Raw genomic sequence first — 14,960 nt, 5'->3', positions numbered from 1 at the left:
CCACACTGTCATGTATATATGTATATAAAATATATATTTATCACATTTTCTTCTACAGTAAAGATATGTATAAATATTTCTTTCAAAAAAAAAAAAAATTTCTTATAACAATCATTTATACATCACCACTTTCTTATTTTTAAAATAAACTACATAATTATTTACAATATATTTGTAATACATTTATCTGAATGAAAGATAATACTATAAGTATGAAAACTTGAGCTTTCATACCACGTTTTATTTCTCACGTGCCATAATTTGTGTTCAGTAAATTGTAAAACGCTATTATTTAATTACTGCAGTCATTTCTAATATAACAATTTGTTTTCTCAGTGATAAGTAATGCCTTGTACAATTTCTGATCACAATGGAATTTTAACCATGGGCTAAAGATGTGGATAATGAAGAGATTCTGATAGACAAAGTGTATTGAGAACAGCCAGATCATATGGATAATGTTTTGTTAGTATCGTATTAGGTACATAGTGAGACCGTGCGAATTTATGAAAATATCGGCCAATTTCTTTGTGCTCAATCCATCTTGGCGGACATGCCTCTATCAAAGAATCTAAAAATCAAAAGTTCTTTTATATTACGTACTTACATGTAAATAATATCATAAAAAATAACATAATCGATTTGTACCTTCGGCAGCGTAATACGTATTACCGTTTTCACTGAGGATAGTGTAAAACGGCTGTTTCAAGGTATTGGCGCCGGGACAAGAATGACTATATAAAATTCTGTAATCATGGTCTATTTTCACGTTTGAGTTATATATTTTATCCCATCCAATTATCACACCTGTATGATGCATAACATAACTACTGTAACAAATGACAATCATTCCAACCGCATATTTCATTTTTCTCGGTCTTTCGTTTGGTACTATACAATCTGCAGATGTTGGTGTAGCCTGAAAAATATAGGTCACAATAATATTTTTTTCATGTTTATTAACTTTTATAATGCTCTAAATTGTTCTTCATACTCAAGTTGTAATACTTATGTATTAATAATTAATGAATATGTAATCAATATAAAACAAATCAGTCTATTATGGTTATATCTGTTCAATATACATTTGTTCAAGATATCTGCAAGTAGCATTAACTATCACGCATTACATTTTAAATTATAGAACTCATTTACAAGATAGCTTTTAAAATCTTTCCAACAATATTATGTAATACATAAACTGTATATTTTTTCCTAATAAATTATTACGTACTGCATTATATGTTCGAAATATCACGCTCATTTCCCTAGCTCTCATGTGTTCTTCAAGTCCATGTCCAAAACGCTGTATATGTATGGAAAAATGAAGTTTACTTAAAAATATTTCTTGCAACAGTTGTTTCATTAACTTAAGATCTCATTAACATATATGTTAAAAATGTACTGTAATCTTACTTATGCAAAAAGTATGTTTATATAGAAGACTAAAAAAAAGTTTAAACACTTTACTAGCACTTCATTTATTTCTTATTACATTTTATTATATAAATAATTTATACTTTAGAAAAAAATCAAAATGTATATATATACTTTTGTATATAAATTAAATTTACATACCCTTGACTGTAATGTGGTTATGAGACTTGATAAATTTATTTGGTTTTGCATATAATGGTAACCTAGCATTTCAATCGTGTCTAAGTTGTATGGTTCTATTATATATCGAAATTCCAGCAATGAACGTATTTGGGTCCTGTCTTGATAATGTTGACAGTTAGGATTAACCATTTGTAAATGATTAATCATCCGTAATACCATCTTAAAACAAAGATTAAACATATATAAATAGGGCTAAAACTGTAACAAATAAAAAAACCATTATGTTTTTCAAACTCATACAAAACATCCCAGACAACACAAAGTCGAAAATCCAATCATAAGTATATTTTATGAGTTTATTCTATCGATTACAAATTTTATTGACAATTATTATTTTAATTATTATTTTGTATTTATTGTTATAGTTGTGTTTCTCGCTTCTGAAATAGTGTGCGAGTAGTTCAGAAACTTTATCAAGATAAATAAATAATTACCAACCTCTGTAGGACTAATCTCTTTGTGATAATTAAAATTTTCTATTGGACATCTTTTACCCCGAGTTCTCGGACAATCGTTTTTGCTCCAAATGGCTCCACCATGCAGGATATCAATATAGAAACATTCTTCATGCCTATATGTATGTATAACAATAAAGTTATTTATGCCTATATGTATGTATAACAATAAAGTTATATATATATATATATATATATATAGGGTTTTTAAATATTCTAAAAGATTTTTAGGAACAATTCTTCACATTAATTCAAAACGGAAATTTCATATAATTATGTAAAACAGCTTAGCATCAAAGATAGTGTATTAAAGTTAAAGAAAAAATTTCGTAATGACTTATCCTATCAAAAATAATAAAGAGACATTATTTGTGCTATCTCATTTATTATCAATTTTAAACTTAAAAAGAATCAGTTGCATATTAGCTCTCTTATAAAAACCAAGTACCGGCGCACAAGCTTATCCTTGATTAGCTCCTGATTGGAGAAAAAAAAAAAGTATGATATTGAACCTCGTATTGAACCTTTTAAGCATACCTAATGTTTCATCAAAATAACCCAAATAGTTTTCAAAATTTTTGGAAAAAAATAAAGTTTTTCTTCAACATTGACACAACTTGTATTTTTGAAACTAAATCGTTTCGGATAAATAATCATTGAAAGTTTTCATCACTTCATCACTTGACATGTGAGGAATTATCCTATATCTTTTAAAATATTCACGATGTATCAGATGCAATAATATAATTACACATAAGTTTATAGAAAAACAAGATAATACTTTTAAAGATAAATTTATGCTTACCACTTCGGTTTCCAACTTAAAAAAAAGTGAGTAGGAAAAGATATTAGGTCACAACACACTCCAAGTCTTCTTGCCACACTTTGGAATATTATTGCCAGAGATATAGCATTACCAACTTTGCTTTCTAAAACCTACAAATTATAATAATGTAGCAAATTATAATAATGTTACAAATTATAATAAAATTATTAATATTTGTATAAGGCTATGCGCATAATAGAAAAATATTAGATGTTAGGAATAGAAATTAAAATTTTAGATCAGTTTTCTCAATATTAAGTATAACGCGCAATGGATACGAATAAAACATAAAACAAAAATATGCTTATACAAGATACAACATAACTTAGTATCTATCTATAATGCTCATTAAGAAAACTGATTTTTAAATTTTAATTCTTACTTCTAATATTTTAGGTATGTTAAATATTCCTCTATTGTGTACAGGGCCTTATAGTATCAAAATATGCTCACCATGTAATTGTAATATATCTATAACATATTATGCAATATATTGCAACATATTATGTAATGACTTACGCAATCTATAAGAATGTCTTCTGGTTGAGGAAGTACGTTTGGGTCGGAGACCGAAGCTGCATGAAAACCTAATTCATTAAATAAAACAGTTCGAAGTACATCTATAATCTGTTTTTGTTCCTCCTTATTCCATTGTTTGTTGTCGATGTTGTTATATTTCCAAAAAGAAAACTGCTCAGCAGATATTGAAGATATTGGATGATTGCTATGTGTATTTTTAAGACTCTCCAATACTCGTTGTGCAATATTATCCAGCGATGCTCCTACGTCCAAATAAAAAATATTTTTTTCCGGTTGGTACCATTGTGCTACGATAGTAGCTGCTTGTTCTAAAAGCTGCTTTTCTGTAGGATAATTTATAAATTCCAGCCATACGTCTTTTAGACTACGCCGTTGTACATAAGGAAGAAGTTTTTTACTGTAATATTTATGTGTCAAATTACAATTAGATGATCTGAAAAATATGTGTGCATATTAATCGTACAATCAATTTACTATATTTAACACAATGTAATATTAATAACTTATTAAATCTTACAATGGAAACATTTTGATCAGATATATTAGTTCCTCCTTGACAAAATAGTAATTCATAGTATACGCATCTATATTTGGACTTAATAAGCTATCGAAATCTTGTAAGTCATTGTCGCTCAACTCATTTTTGTAAAAGAACTTCTCGGACATCAGCGTCAAGTAACGCCGTAATTCAATTCCACATATTATATTCTCTTTCGCATCGTCTTTAAAATTTATATATTCTTTATTTTGTATTCGTTTGCTATGTATTCTTTTCAAATGAGGCCACCTATTATTAAAAGTAAAAATATTTTGTTATTCTGAAAAATTATATTGTAAAAGTATACAGGTCTAGTGTACATCAACAATAAAAATTAGAAAAATTATAAGGTAATAATCGAGTAGTTGCTAAATTGAAAAAAAGCTGAATAACTATTATTGTGTAACAAATAGAATGAAATAAATTGAACACTGTTCTGTAGTAACTTGTTATTTTTATTAGCATGTAGTGTAAAAAGAATATTTATAAACTTGTTGTAAAGAACAGTTTTAAAAATTAAATACATTAATTTTATGAGACCAATAGTTGTAAAAAATTCTAATAACCATTATTTTTAAAAATATATATCGATAAGCTATAGCAATTAGTTTATCTTTTCTTTCTTGTTAAAAGTATATGAAAATTATTCAAATTCGAATAATTTGATAGGATTAAATTATCGATCGTACGGTTTCGCCTATTATGCATTTATTAGTTTATAAAATCTGCACTTTCCTTATTTAATATTATAAATTTTCTAATTTTTTAAACACATCATTTTCCTTATAATTAGTGAATTATTTTCTCAAACCTATGTGGCGATTAATTTTTTCATCCTTTAAAAGAAAGATGTTATTGAAACGTAACTGAAAATATCTTATTATGTTAAAATTAGTGTATGATGTAAATCTAAGAAAATTTGATTTACACTAGAATTAAAGAGATTCGATTTGACTTAAAAATTTCAAATTCTATTTGATTCAAACAGATGTTTGATTCAAACATCTATTTCTTATATTTACTTATTAAGGATATTTATACTTATGTTTACTTTTCTTAAGAAGATCACACAATTTAGAGGGTCAAAAAATTGATTTTCTTTTACTGTTTTAGATAATAACTCAAGCAATTGCGGGGAATTCAAGAATATTTCCCAACATTTAAACGCAATTGCTTGAAAATTTGCAGAATCACGGCGATTTGAGCGATACAGATAAGATTATGAACGTTCGAACCCAGCCGGTATATATTACACCAGATTCTAGTGTGTTTGAAATATAATGTTTTGCAGATGTTAGACCTTCTTCCCTCACTTTTACACATAGGTATACATGGATCAGTATTTAGAATGTTTGTGTAAAGTCTGTGAATAGATCGTGAAAATTTAAATTAAAATGTTTTTTATTTATTTGCAATAAGGGTTAGTGATAAGAAGGCATAAGATCTTGTACACAATGAATGAATATCAGATATTAGTAATAGAAGTTAGAATTTTAGAATCGGTTTCCTGAATGAACACTATAGATAAATAATAAATTATGTTGTGTCTTACGCTTAATGTTCATTAAATTTAACAATGTTGAGGATGTGAAGGATATTATTATAGTTACATTAAATCATGACATTAACAAATAATTCACCGAATCATTCGTTATGCTTTCCAGAAGATAATGATACTCCACACTCAAATTTACAGTTGCTTATAAAAATAAACTTTTTGTAATTACACTAGACTGTAGGAATATTTAGCAAAAATACATAGAATAAGAAATCAAACAAAAAGCTAAATTTTAAAATACTAATAAATAAAAATTAAGAATTATGTAAAAAATTTTCACATTATTCTCTAATTTCACACTTTGACTTATCGTCAAAGATAAAATTGTCATAATAGTGATGGTCGCGCATTTTCATCATTAAAGACAGAGAATTTAGAAATTTAGTTTCATCAATTAGAGAATACAATTGATAAGAATATAGAAGAATGTTGTTTTATCTTATGAATTAGAGTGGAAAATGATTTTAGCTTATTTGCACATGACACTATCACACAATGAATTTTAAAATTATCAATAAATTGTCATCTTAATATAAGTTTACCATACTTGTCATATTGAATCTGACATTAATTATAAATTTCTAATTCCAAAAAAAAATTTTGTATGATAAGATAGAAATGTTATCAATAGGAGGTCGATGTTATTGACAAGGGTCAATAAGAGATTGAAATAAACTGTTTTTTATATGCAAAATGCTGCAGTAGCAAAGATAATATGTAATTCAAATTTTCTAGACTGTTTCTACTGTATTTGTCTCATAAAAAAAAATAGAAGCCATAGCTTATTAAATTTTAATACATTATAGAAGCTTTTAGTTTGCTTGATTTCTATAGAACTTAACTTTCATCCTGGAATGTTAAGTCCTGACAATAGGTAGTAGCTTTAAGCCATAAGAAATATTGATCAACTATAGTAAATTATTTTCCTCAAGTGCCTAATGCTATCAAATAATATACAGCATTAGTATGTTGACATAAATTTTACATTCAAAGAAATAAGCCATTTTTAATGTAAAACAAAATAACAACAGCAGTGTATTAAATTTTGATACATTATAGAGATTTGTGGTTTGCTTAGTTTTGATTAAAGTCAACTTTAATTCTAGAATGCTAACAGTATTAAATGTTGGTTTTTTCACAAATTTTTTGCATACAATGAATATTAAAAATTAGGTAGCATTTATATAAGTACTAAAAATTTATATACTAGCAATTTTTGACAAAAAATCAGAATGTTTATAATTTTTTCCAATGATTTAAAAAAGCAATTTTTAAAAAACTAAACTTAATAAACACAAATAACCTAATTAATTTTAAGATGACAGAATTAGAACTTCTGATATAAAAATTATGTATTAATGGCATATACCTGGACATAGCTAAACAATATTCAGCCGTTCAGAAACAGCGCATACAGGATTATGGATGAAAGGAATAGAATACATTAGAACTACATGTATTTACATGATAGTTCAATTCATCCTTTACCTTTTTCTAATTCTTATTATAGAAATTCTTTTGAAAGGTTGGTTTGGGTATCCAAACCAACGTCCTAATTCTTTTTTTTTAACGAGGGTCTTGAAACTCCCCTACGAGGATTAAGTTGTATGACGCGGTTAATTATCCTAAACCTCCTTAATCGGATTTAGGTTATGATGCTCCCAGTGTTAGAAAAAGATAAAGAATAGATTAAATCAAGATCGAATTAATTGATGGATATAAGGCTCGCTATACAGAACGCATTTATAAAAATGTGCGTTTTTGGTAATCTATTCTGAAGCCACTGTAGCAATAAAAAACAAACCTCTTGTGTCACATCCATCTAATGAAAGGTATATAATAACAAAAGATACGCTAACATCTTCGTAAGCGTTAAATTTATAAGTACTAAACACGAGTTTAAATCGCATAGAAATTTCAAGACAAAATTACCTCTGATGAAGTTTTCTTTGCCATAAATTGTTGTTGTCAATCACACCGAGGAATCGTTTGCACGTAAGGCCAAAGTTTAAGACATCCTGAAAGCTAATGCTCTTCTGCTGCAGGATGATGGTTATTACCTCGTTGGGTAAAATTGTTATCATGATTATTGTGAGAAGTTCAGCACGAAGAAAATCGTAATTTACATTGAACACAAAGTGATACGAAAAACGTATTTATCATGCGACTCGGTACAGTTGGGTACAGTTGCAGACAGTCTGAGACAGTCGCAGATGCGACCAGATGCGACTGGGTGCGACTTGGAATGCGTTCGTAAACCTCAAAGAGCGACCACGCTATGGAGGACGAATGCAAAAAGTGCAGCTGCAACACGAACAGGCCTACAATTCGTTTAATGGTTTCGTACGCATGCGTAGAAACATGCGTAATTTAATGGTGGAGATACTAGGATAACTCTAAGCGGAAACAAGTAGACGCGACTCGTGGTGTGCTACCTATCGTCTATTATCGCGGGTGCAATCAATCAACGCTTTGAATTATTATTACAGTTCTTTCTACAATATATAAAACCAAGATATACCACAATATGAACAAGGTCCTGGTCGAATTGATGCTCTATTAGAGAGCCTGAGGACTGCCGAGGAAATACAATCAAGAGGAAAGGCCTATCAATCGTATATTCGCTTTACTGTGTGAGCATAGAATATTAGACGATTCAGCTAGCAAAAGAATAGTACGTAGCACTGTGACGAAGTTGTAACCACGAAATAGAGTGGACGATAGATTTTACAGCGGTGTTAAATCGGAAGCGTTGACATGGGTTCCAACAAACGTCACAAAACCGAAAAGTCTCGCGATGCCAAGAAGAAGCGTCATCGCAGTCGCTCCAGAAGTTACACTCCCGACCGCGAAAAATCAGAGAAGCATAGACATCATAAGAAACATCGAAGGAAAGAGCGCAAAGATTACGACAGCGATGGTAAGAGACTCCAGTATTGTATTATATTATAGAGCTATGCTCTGTATCACGCATGATGTATCATTTTATTCTTGTATAGTCTCCGAATGTCAAATAAGGATAAGCCTAGTTATACGTTATGAAATTATATATAATTAAAATAGATGAGAATTATATTGATATATAACTGTAGAAGAATAAGATTTTCTTATTTGCAGTTGAGATCGTTAATGCTCCGCCACCACCAAAAATATCAAAGTCGTCACATCCGTCGACGCCTCCGCCACCTGAAATCTCTAAGCAGCGCAGCCCATCTCCTGTCAAAGGTGGAACGTCGCAAGCGTCTTTATCAATTGAAGAAACTAACAAGCTTCGCGCAAAGTTAGGGTTGAAACCATTGGAAGTGGATAATACACCGAAAGATGATTCTAGCAAAATTAAAGATGATTTGGGCGAGTTTTATCACAAACCTGCACCAAATAATAGTGATAAAATAAAGGCGCAGAAGCTGAGAGAAAAGATAGGTACTCAAAAGGAAAAGAGACAGATTGAGGCAAATTTATCAAAAATGAAAACTTTGGGTGAATGTGATTCGGATGATGACACCCAAGCATGGATCAACAGATCTAGACAGCTAGAAGAAGAGAAGAAGAAAGCAGAAATGAGAGTAATGTCTTAATAGGATTCTTAGCATCTTTGTTCTTACTTACTTTACTTTGTTCAGATTTGAAGTTGTAAAAGCAAGTTTTTGTATACATATTTAACAATTTCATATATTGCAATACTTTAATTTTATACTATCTATTATGCTGCATGTTAACAATTTTTTTATATTAATTTAAGGCAAAAATGTTGGATCAATTGGATGAAGAGTTTGGAATTGGTAATTTGGTTAAAGAGGACATGCATACTACTCGTAATACCGCATATACAGGGAAAGATTTAAAAGGCCTTAAAGTTGAACACAATATTGTAAGTGTAAAAATATATGATATTAATTATATAAGCTCCCTCAAGACTTGTATATAACACGCATAATTAAAAAAAATTTTATTTTACTTACAATAAGTTCTAAATAGGAAATATTTTGTAGGAATCGTTTGAGGAAGGCAATACAGTAATTTTAACATTGAAAGATCAAGAAGTATTAAATGAAAGTGGTGATTCACTTGTAAATGTGAATATGATTGACAATGAACGTTACAAGCGTAGTGTTATAAATAAGCTTAAGAAACCTACGTATGATCCATATGCCGATGAAAATTTGGACGAATATGGATTCCCTAAAAATAAGATTTTAGAAAAGTACGACGAGGAAATTGATGGTGAGAAAAAAGACAATTTTGTGCTGGGCACTAATAATGCGGTCGAATTTAAACGACGTCAGACAGAGACAGTGAAGCAACGCTTAGCAAATAAAAAATTGGAAACGCTACAAATCGCAGAGCCAAAATTAGCAAGTGAATATTATAATGAAGAGGAACTTGCAAAATTCAAGAAACCAAAGAAGAAGGTACAAGATTGTTTTTTATGTGTTTGTATATTAATATTCTTTAATCACAGTTGTCTCGAGCAATTATATTTAATACATTTTGTATTCATAATGTATTTCAAAAATCTAATTTTCTCTGTAACATAAAATAATATAAAATATATGATTGTAGATTCGGAAAATTAGAACAAAAAAGAAACTGAAGGCTGATGATCTGGTTCCTGTGGATAATGATTATCTTAGAGATCTTGGAAGCAGAAGAAGAAAAAAACCAGAAGATTCAAAGGATAATGATACTTTAGATGTCGACGATTTAGAAGGTAATTTATAATAATATTTATATAACTTTATAAAAAATTAGAGACAGAAAGGGTTTATTAGACAACTGTAAATTGCAAGTGTAAGTTTTAATCTTGCAGTGAAACATTTTCTACTCTATTATTTATTCAAACACACGCAATACGCTCGCGCGCGCGCATATATTGTATACATATATGTGCCTACACACATATATGCACTTTGTTAAATTATATACATAGTTTTTGTTTTTCTTAAATTTTTTATAGATAATAAATTACACTATTTGTCTGATTTAATAAATTTTTATTTTGCTCATATTAACAATAATAATAATGTAAAAAATTATAGGTCAATAAATAAGCGAATTTATTTTATTATTTTGTTAGACAATTATTTGAATGGACATGATTTTATCGACACTGACTTCGTGAAAATTCTTCCGAATTTTATATACTAATGTAACGACGAATTGATCATAAAATTTTACACATAGCTGATTCAAAATTTAAATTGTTATATACATCTGTTCTAATCATAATTTAGCACTTTAGAATATTATAATATTACCAACATCGATAGATGCAAATGTGAAATCTTCAGCATTTATTTTTTAATCTTTTTAATTTAAAGTTAATGTAATAAAATTGTTTTTCAAATTGGTACATATGATGAAGACTTGATCAAGTTGAAGCATTTCATTTGATTGTTAAAACTATTCATGTAGAAATTAAAGAAAATAACGTCTAACTTGCTTATTCAATAACCTATAACGCTTTTATTTTATTATTGTTCGATTTATTAAAATTATTGTGAATAGCTCCACAGGAAGATCTTGCCGGGATAAAACTTGAAGAAGACGATAAAGAATTAGAGTTACAGTTGGCTTTAAAGAAAACTCGACGTTTGAAGGAGGAACATTCATCTAGCATTCAAAAAACTGTTGAAACAATAAAGCAGGAAATTCTTAACTCCGAGGAAAATCAATCTGGAAATATCGTTCTTAATTCTACTGCAGAATTTTGTAGAACCTTGGGTGATATACCTACTTATGGGCTCGCTGGAAATAGAGAGGAAAATGGACAAGAACTCATGGTATTAAACGTACTGTATTACTGAATTTGTATTAGAATAACATATTTATAATGTAATATAAAATGTTGTAGGATTTTGAAATGGACGGAATTAAAGATGAGCCACCTGTAAACGAAGAAGAGGACGATGGTCGTGGTGCTTGGAACACAGTGCATTTAGGTATTTCACATATAGATTAACTTTATATAAAGATTGATACTTCTTTTTATAAGATAAGAAAAAAATGAATGCATTCCTACAATTTGTAAATTTATTTTTGTAATTGAAGTATTTCACATAATTACGTTCTTTTTTTTTAAATATAAATCTGTAAATAGATGAGAACACTTCGGAACCAGTTGTAATGGAGGCGGCAATTCTAGACGCCGAGCCCTCACTCGGTCAAGGGGTAGGTGGAGCTTTAAAGTTAGCTATGAGTAAAGGTTACTTGCAGAAAGAGGACAGCAATCGCCCTTCGGCGTCACGATTCGCACATCTGCAAGCTCAGAACTATTCAATAGAGGACAAAACATACGGGTAAGTGAGTATATATATTACCGCGATTCGATATATGAGATCTCTTACGTGTTTCAAATATGTGTCGTGCGTAGGAAACATGTAAGAAATGGTTCTTATGTCGAATACGCTCCTACAAGTATTGTATTAGACAAGTCTCTAGTGAATTTCGAACTGTCAGTTAACAGTTTTAAATAGAGCCCGGAAATCGGTGCTCGGAACGGGTGATCCGCTACCACTACGAGAGTTTACCGCTTAATCGGAGGTGAACACAAGGCCTGAGAAGAGAGTAGGATTTGTTAAGGTATGTTTATGTTATGCGATTCCGTTGCTGCGAATCGTGTTAAGATTCTAAATGAGTCTCCGTTCGTGGGAAGAGTCAAGTGCCAGATGTGATTAGATTGCAGAATAAGTCAACAACAAAATGTTAAGAAAAGATTTTGCTTGTCTTATTTCTATACATCATGGCTGTTATCATTTTTTTTTATGAAAGACTTGCATGTATTTAATACAAATCAGTATAATGGTCGATTTTTGTGGCGATACAATCTATGCTATTAAAAATTAAAATGTTTAATATTTTTGAGCATACTTGAATTTTAGATAAATATAAGAATGATAAAAAGCAGAGAAAAAATATAGATTTTTTTACATACATAAATATAAAATTAATAATTTTTAAGTTTCATAATTAGAGTTTAATATTTTTTTTTATATCGGTATATAATGTAGAATACGATTTGTTTATACTGAATGTATTAAATGTTAATTAACATAGAATTTCAACAATTTAAAAAAATGTAATAAGGTGAAGAATTTGACCGATAATGTATAATACAAATTGAATAAACCATGCGTTCTACGGTCGTAGCTAGATAGTGCTATTTTTGTTCGTGTGAATTTATAAACACATTCAAACTTAGCAAAACTTTAAAAAAATGTAACATACCTTAAAAATTATTTTAATTTTATTCGCATAACGTATCTTAGATATCCACGAACATCATTCTTCACAAGTCTTATTTATACTGGTAGTGGATACAAGTTTCAGAACACCGCATTTCAAGGGCTTTATTTTTTATTCTTCTGATATCGAAATTATATAATTATATAAGACAAAATAATGTAGTATAGTAGCATTTATTTAATTGATAAAAACTGACCTTTGAGAAAAACTGACCTGAATTTTATTGATAAAGAGCTTAAAATTTGAGATGTTTGTTTTATTTGCTCGTTTATGTATTATTTTTATTTTAGAGATGATGACAAGTTCGGCAGAAGAGATCGCTTTAACGGACCGACGTCCGATTTTAAGGAAAAGGATGGTTTTAAACCGAATGTTAAACTTGAATATATTGATGATGATGGACACGTCTTGTGTGCCAAGGAAGCTTTTCGATATTTGTCGCATAAGTTTCATGGGAAAGGTCCAGGAAAAAATAAGGTTTATAAATTAGATTATATTGATTAGAATGTTTTATATATATATGAACATATATATACGAATTTATCAAATAGTAACATTCGTATCATTTTAGTCAAACTTAATATTTGAAATTGTAATTTTCCAATATTTTAGGTGGAGAAAAGAATGAAGAAAGCCGAACAAGAAGTTTTAATGAAACGAATGTCTTCAACAGATACACCTCTAGGTACATTGAATTTATTGCAAGCTAAACAAAAGGAAACACAATCACCATATATAGTGCTCAGCGGCAGTAAGCAGATGCAAACGTAAGAATACTTCATTTATTTTAAAATAGAAAATTTTTAATGAGTAAATATTTTAAATATATATACTGATATTTTCTTATAATTATTTTTTATGATGATTATTTATTAGATATTCTAATAGAAATTCAAATGCAATATGAATTTTTTGCAGGACTAGCATAGCTAAAACAAAACATTAAGGAATAGTAAAAGCATATGAGGATGACAATTGTATATAATCTTACATGTGTATAATGTAGTATCTGGAAATAAAAAGTTGAATTCATAATTGAATTCATAATTTAATGTGAAGATTATAAACTAGGAATAAAAAAAGAAAACTACGTATTTTTCTCAATTAATGAATTATGAAAGCACGTAATAATACTCAGCAAATTTATGATTCAAAATTAATCGTTTTACGCCTCGATAGTTTATTTGATTGTGTAATGTATCATTGAAGAAGTAACAGCGAAAGTATAATAATTTTATAGATATTACTTTATACAATAAAGCATACTTCATAGATATATGAATATATTTCTTGATTAAAAATCACATGTTCCATAATATATAGTTCATTACTATTATATTTTATATTGATGTGTGTAAAATAAATTATAGAAACAAAAAATTTCTAACAAAAATTCACATGATAAAAGAAAAAAAATAAATAAAATATTCATCTAACGATCTAATGAATATAGATGTAAAATTATTTTATTTTAACAGGGTTGAATAAAATTTTAATTAAAGTTAATAGCTTAATTACGTTAAAAGTTATAAAAACAAAAATTCATTTAAAAGTTATGTTAAGATTAAATTGACTTTGATGTTGAATGAAAAATTGATTTTGAAAAGTAAATTCGCGCGCGCACATGTGTGTGTGTGTGTGTATGTATAGAAATTTTACTAATGCTTTTTATGAAAATAATAATTTTAAGAGCATTATGAGAAAAAAAAAACTTTGCCTAGGAAAATCTCTTTTAATTGGTCGTTCAGAATCGGCGACTTAAAACTGTAGATCCCATATATCTATGGATATATGCAAAAGAAATATAGTAAAAAAATAGCAGTTAAACTTGCCCGTGAGGAACAAGTACTATATAAACAGATTTGAAATCACGCGCGTATTCTTCGCTTGCTATACGTTTGTCAACGGCTGCGCGCAAGCGAAGAAGAATACATGTGTAACTTTGAATCTGTTTATATTTTAAGTTTTACTGTTATTTTACTATATTTATCGAGTAAACTTTCTAATTCGCCTTTTGCTATCAATTCTTGTTTAGTTTTTCGCAACATTAATGTCTTCAAGACCATCAGCAATATTTGATTCACAACAGTAGTACTGCTTACCCATTTCTTCCAAACGCGTAAATCGTTGAATAGTGAACAACGAAGAAACTTCAGAATAGAATATTATTGAAGTAAT

At 28.9% G+C, this 14,960-nt stretch overlaps 2 protein-coding genes across 3 annotated transcripts; one reads left to right on the top strand and one right to left on the bottom strand.

The window, feature by feature from the left end:
• Positions 1 to 84: 84 nt before the first annotated feature.
• Positions 85 to 7,795, bottom strand: LOC105201217 (F-box only protein 21). The gene is made up of 9 exons (XM_011169162.3): positions 7,470 to 7,795; positions 3,959 to 4,228; positions 3,421 to 3,874; positions 2,881 to 3,011; positions 2,059 to 2,191; positions 1,579 to 1,779; positions 1,235 to 1,306; positions 649 to 919; positions 85 to 571 (listed from the first exon to the last, which is right to left on the bottom strand). Exons 1-9 carry the CDS (start codon positions 7,619 to 7,621, stop codon positions 390 to 392), a joined length of 1,866 nt encoding a protein of 621 aa, XP_011167464.1. The 5' UTR covers positions 7,622 to 7,795; the 3' UTR covers positions 85 to 389.
• Positions 7,796 to 7,915: 120 nt separating this feature from the next.
• Positions 7,916 to 14,058, top strand: LOC105201218 (U4/U6.U5 tri-snRNP-associated protein 1). Of its 2 annotated transcripts, XM_011169163.3 has the most exons (11): positions 7,916 to 8,457; positions 8,655 to 9,103; positions 9,280 to 9,408; positions 9,530 to 9,949; positions 10,101 to 10,248; positions 11,046 to 11,320; positions 11,392 to 11,479; positions 11,638 to 11,836; positions 13,073 to 13,259; positions 13,395 to 13,549; positions 13,701 to 14,058. In XM_011169163.3, the coding sequence occupies exons 1-11, from the start codon at positions 8,295 to 8,297 to the stop codon at positions 13,726 to 13,728; spliced, it is 2,241 nt and encodes a 746-aa protein (XP_011167465.1). In that variant the 5' UTR covers positions 7,916 to 8,294; the 3' UTR covers positions 13,729 to 14,058. The 2 variants fall into 2 exon arrangements, 1 of the variants encoding a protein (XP_011167465.1); XR_851012.3 differs by lacking the exons at positions 13,395 to 13,549; positions 13,701 to 14,058 and adding an exon at positions 11,997 to 12,119 and having other exon boundaries at positions 13,073 to 13,258.
• Positions 14,059 to 14,960: the final 902 nt, after the last annotated feature.

This window comes from Solenopsis invicta, chromosome 1 (genome assembly GCF_016802725.1).
Source record: "Solenopsis invicta isolate M01_SB chromosome 1, UNIL_Sinv_3.0, whole genome shotgun sequence".
Taxonomy (NCBI): domain Eukaryota; kingdom Metazoa; phylum Arthropoda; class Insecta; order Hymenoptera; family Formicidae; genus Solenopsis; species Solenopsis invicta.
This window is presented reverse-complemented; position numbering and strand designations above follow the sequence as displayed.